General features: G+C 41.5%; 2 protein-coding genes across 2 annotated transcripts in view; both read left to right on the top strand.

Annotated features, from left to right (window-relative positions):
* Positions 1-1,709, top strand: part of esyt2b (extended synaptotagmin-like protein 2b) — a 16,827-nt gene extending 15,118 nt beyond the window's left edge. The window contains exons 23-24 of the mRNA XM_025054469.1: positions 333-382; positions 732-1,709. Coding sequence (XP_024910237.1) covers positions 333-382; positions 732-801 — 120 coding nt within the window. The 3' untranslated portion in view covers positions 802-1,709. The remainder of the gene's footprint in view (positions 1-332; positions 383-731) is intronic.
* Positions 1,710-2,598: 889 nt separating this feature from the next.
* ncapg2 (non-SMC condensin II complex, subunit G2) overlaps positions 2,599-4,812 on the top strand; it is an 8,759-nt gene continuing 6,545 nt past the window's right edge. Inside the window, 6 exon segments of the mRNA XM_025054610.1 lie at positions 2,599-2,720; positions 2,873-2,981; positions 3,626-3,817; positions 3,889-4,003; positions 4,080-4,243; positions 4,601-4,735. Coding sequence (XP_024910378.1) covers positions 2,904-2,981; positions 3,626-3,817; positions 3,889-4,003; positions 4,080-4,243; positions 4,601-4,735 — 684 coding nt within the window. The 5' untranslated portion in view covers positions 2,599-2,720; positions 2,873-2,903.

Here is a 4,812-nt window from a genome sequence, read left to right as displayed (position 1 = left end):
TCACAGGTGATACGTCACAGGTGATACATCACAGGTGATACGTCACAGGTGATACATCACAGGTGATACGTCACAGGTGATACATCACAGGTGATACATCATAGTTGATACGTCACAGGTCATACATCACAGTTGATACATCACAGGTGATACGTCACAGGTGATACATCACAGTTGATACATCACAGGTGATACGTCACAGGTGATACATCACAGGTGATACATCATAGTTGCTGTTACAAGTCTGGGTGAAGGAAATAATCTGGGAGATGTTTCCAGTTTTTGAGTCACATGACTGTAAACAAATGTTGCATCTGTGTTCAAACCTGCAGACTGTGGTTGATCTAAGTGGCGAGGACATATCAAGAGGATGGACACAGTGGTGAGTGTGACCTTTGACCTGGACCTTGACCAGTAAACAGCTGTTTGGTTAGTCTCATGAAAGTTAATTTTAAAAAAGAATTAATGGGACAAATGATGGCGGTCAACCTAACAGACAGTAGTCAGTGCCCCCTGCTGGAAGAATGTGGTGCCTTACAGTAAGAAGGTCACTGGTCCGATGGCTGTTCAGTATTTCAGTAGGTTGGTGTCCACTCTGAACTGAGCGTAGGTGTGAATGTTAGTGTGAACGGTCCCTTGATGTGACCCTGTGATGGACTGTGACCCCCCCCGATCTGCCCAACCTGTTGTTTCTGTCTCAGCTCAGTTTTTCTCCTCTCCTCCTCCTCCAGGTATAGTTTGAGTGAAGACGGATTGTCTCAAAGTTTAACCAGTTTCCACGACTCTCTACCCACGTCCTGAACGTCACCTTCCTGCTGTGATTTAACGGCCGTGTGAAGAGTCCATTTTATCTTCTCTTCTCTCTCTCTCTCCCTCTCTCTCTCACACACACACACACACACACAGTTTCCAGCATGTAACTATGTATTTTTTAAACATTTCCAGTTATTGTTTCATTCACGGCCATGATGGGACTGTGTTTGTGATGAGTCACACTCAGACTGTTGTACTGAGTCACACTCAGACTGAACCCTTTTCAGTGTGTGATGTAAACATGGACCTGATGAAGTGAACACTGGAGAAAAGCAGGGTTTTTCACAGTTTTATGTTCTGTTAATGAGACGCTGTTAAAGTCTGTTATTGATTTGGTCCAGTTTGTAAGAATGTGGACGATCAGAAAAGAAAGCTTCACTTCAAACCTCCAACTTTATTTCTTTTGTCTTGAAGTTTATTTTGACTGTTTTCCACCTTTTTTGCTTGATTAGAAGATGAACGCCTACATTTGAAGAACAAAATGATTACTTCGTATGTTTTAAGAGGATTTTGTGCAATATTGTTTGATTATATTTGACTTTTGGAAAACGAGAGGGCATTTTTAGGGCTACAAGTGCTGTATCACATGGACAGAGCGCCACCTGTTGTTCATGCAAAGTAAGACAAACCAACGACCTATGAACAGAGAACATGTTTAGTTCTGTTGATAGATTCAGCGCGGCTCAGCTGACGTGTGTGTGAGTGTGTGTTGATGTTGTCCATACACTTGTTAGTCTTTATTTGAGCTCTTGAAGAGGTTCCTGTGTCTCTGCTGTGCCTTAAAACCCTCAGTATATTTCTTGCTTTAATTTAATTTAATTATCTTTGAATGATCTGATGCCAAATGGCTTTTGAAGAATATAAAGATTATCTTCTGACTTTTGTCCAGCCTGTCTGTGTGGGTAAGTATTTCAGTAGAAGATAAGAATTCAACATTTGGAGAATTAAACACATTTTTTGAAGAAATACTCACAGTGCTGTAGTGAATGAGTTGGCTCATTTAGCCAAACATAGCTTTACAGATAAGTAGTAGCTAAAAGATAGCACAAATAACTGCAAGTAATGACAGCTGAATCTGACCTGTCAGCTAAATGTTAGCCATGGAATAGCCTTGAACCAAATCAGGTCATTTTAGAGTAAGAGTTTGTTGTTAATGTTAATGTTAAACAACATAGAAGCCTCGCATATTACTAGTAATAGAGAGTTGGCCTAGTACTGGCAAGAGATAGGCTGTTAGCAATGAGTCAAGTTATGTCACAATGTAGAAAAAAACAAGTTGGTAATGAATGACAAAAGTTAATTGGACATGAGAGACATTATATGATAAGAATGAGTTAGGTTTGCCTTGGTCAGAGGTGTCCACACTGTTTTGACTTGGAAGCTAAAGTGATCAACTTTACATTGGAAACCATAAATACACACACTCTGAACATACTTCTTTAAAAACATTGTATGTTTGAGTACTGACTAAATGCATGCAGCTCTATGGCACAACATGAACCAGTTCTTACAGTACAGTATGTGGTCACCACTAAACACTATATAAGTATGACGACAGTTCGACCTTGTCTAAAAATGTCTAATTTCCTCTGAAAACTGGGAACTTGAAATCAGTAACATTTCCTGCTTACAGATAAGAAATAAGAAATAAGAAAATAAAACCAAGAGATGTAAACTAAAGGGCCACCGGAAGACTAACAAAAGATAATCGCTATTAAAAACAATGGCAATTATTTGTCGCCATCGCGCGGTCAACATTAAAAATGACAAAACCCGCCTGCCCCTGTAACGTAACGATGCATGACGTCGTGACGTCGCGACGTCGACTCCAAACAAATTTGCGCGGGTTCTGTACTGCTATGGACGGTTGTCATTTGGCCAGAAGTGTATCAATCTATAATTAAAAGGTAAGAAATGATACTGTATCCATCTAGGATGACTGGGGTTACAAGAACAAAGTGACATTAATGGTGTTTACGCCGCTGAAAGACAGTATTTTACACCGGCGGCCATGTTCGTACGCTTTCTATAACGATTGTTTTCAATATTTCCATCACAGTTTTACAAGGACAGCAACAAACAACGACGACATGTCGAAGAGAGAAGCGTTTTTAGCGGCGACCTACAAAGAAAATGTGGAGGATTTCCTTCGGTTTATTCAACTTCACGTAAGTTATATCACAAACTATATAGAAAACACATTAGAGATGAGTGAGTTTAGTGAGAGTTGACCAGTCTATACGACCAGGGGGTTAGTTTTAGATCGGAATAATTACGGTAGTTTTATTAAAAAGACAGTCATCGCCAAACTGAATAGCACTGCTGGTTTAAAGGGATTGTTACTACAGATTAACAGGAGTCGACTCGTGGACATTTAACACATTTTATTTTTATATTTCACTTAACGTTTTAAAGGAGCGATTGTATTAGTGAAGATTTGCTCCTTAAAATGTTAATCATCAACGTTTAGTTAAAACAATATTTGTTGTCGTACAAAAATAAAACATGTTGAATTTTAGATGTTTATTTACATGCGCAAGACGTTCATTCAAGCTACATTCAGTTATATGCAGAGCATTGCTATTGTTATGTTGATAAAATGTCATCAAGCAACAGTTTATTTAAGCTTCAGCCGTAGGCAACAAAGTTGTGATGATTGCAGACACTAACAAATGACTCTTTTTTTTTTTTTACGAACATAATTCTTCATTAAAAACCCAGAACGCAAAATGCAGAATTTTTCATGAAAACAATCTGTAGCTTTCACCAAAGTGATGTCTGGCTGTAACTTCCTGATTGTTTCATGGAGCAGAAGAACAAAGCTGATCCCTTTGACGTGGAGGAGGTGGTGCAGGAGATGCCCAGAGACCAGAAGGAGGCTCTGTGGGGAAAACTGTGTCTGTTCCTTCAGGATGTTCTGCAGAAACTTCCTCCTGAGTGCTGGGAGGAGAGCAACCAGGCCAGGGTGGAGGATGGCATGGATGTGGAGTCATCTGCAGACCCTGTAGGTCCATTAGTCCAGCCATAATCAGTTGCTTTTTTCTTTGGTGTTCATCTCCTTCTCTACTCCTTCAGGAACATGTGATGGCTGTGGTGGACGGTGTCACGCTGGTAGCTTTAGTGTCGTTGACCATCTTACAGGACGGAGACACCTACGATGGCCTTCTGGACATGGTCCACACACTGCATGGTGGGTGTGTTGTTCATCACCTGCTCTGTCCAAGTCAGTCTCTGGTCTCCGTGGTCAATTTGTGTCTGTCCCTCAGATGTTCTGCTGTCTCTGCCCGTCTCTGAGACTCCGCTGCCTCTGCTGCTTCACATCCACACACTGTGCGAGGCCTGGTGGAAGAAGGAGCTGGACCACAGAGAGAAGTTTGGTCGTACTGCTTTTCTCATCTCTCTGCGGAAGAGCTTCCTGTTGAAGAAACCGGTCAGTTTTCAAAATCACATAATCGACGTAACGACAAACAAACTGAACAATTATAACGTCACCTAAAAATAACAGCATCATCACCACTACAGAAGGTCAGTCCACACAGTTGACATGTCAACAGTGCTAGGCTAACTCACTGTCACCCAGGTTGATTCCATGGCACTGCTGCAGCATGTATTGTAACAAAGACACACTGGAGCTGCTGCAGCAGATCACACTGAGCCCCTGGCACATCATAAACCTCTGGCCTTTATACCAGAGCACAGAGTCATGTTGGGCCATCACTGGTGAACATGTGTGACTGTGACTTTTGAGTTTTTGTAGATTCCCCTGTGCTCATGTGTCTGTTCTCAGGGTGCAGAGATTCAAAGAGTCTGGAGTCTCCACGACGTGCTGCTAAGTCTGGACTACACTTCAGAAGAAAACAAGGAAGTTCTGGACCTACTGCTTCAGTGTTTCCACCGTCCAGTTTACATCAGGAACGATGATGTGAGTGAAGTCAGAGTTCAGCTGTTGTACTTGTTTCTTCTTTAGCCTGATGATTTTCTGTCTGTGCTGGTGCAGGG

This window comes from Cynoglossus semilaevis, chromosome 3, assembly GCF_000523025.1.
Source record: "Cynoglossus semilaevis isolate Cse_v1.0 chromosome 3, Cse_v1.0, whole genome shotgun sequence".
Classification (NCBI taxonomy): Eukaryota; Metazoa; Chordata; class Actinopteri; order Pleuronectiformes; family Cynoglossidae; genus Cynoglossus; species Cynoglossus semilaevis.
Note: the sequence above shows the minus strand (reverse complement) of the source record. Positions and strands in the feature narration are given on the sequence as shown.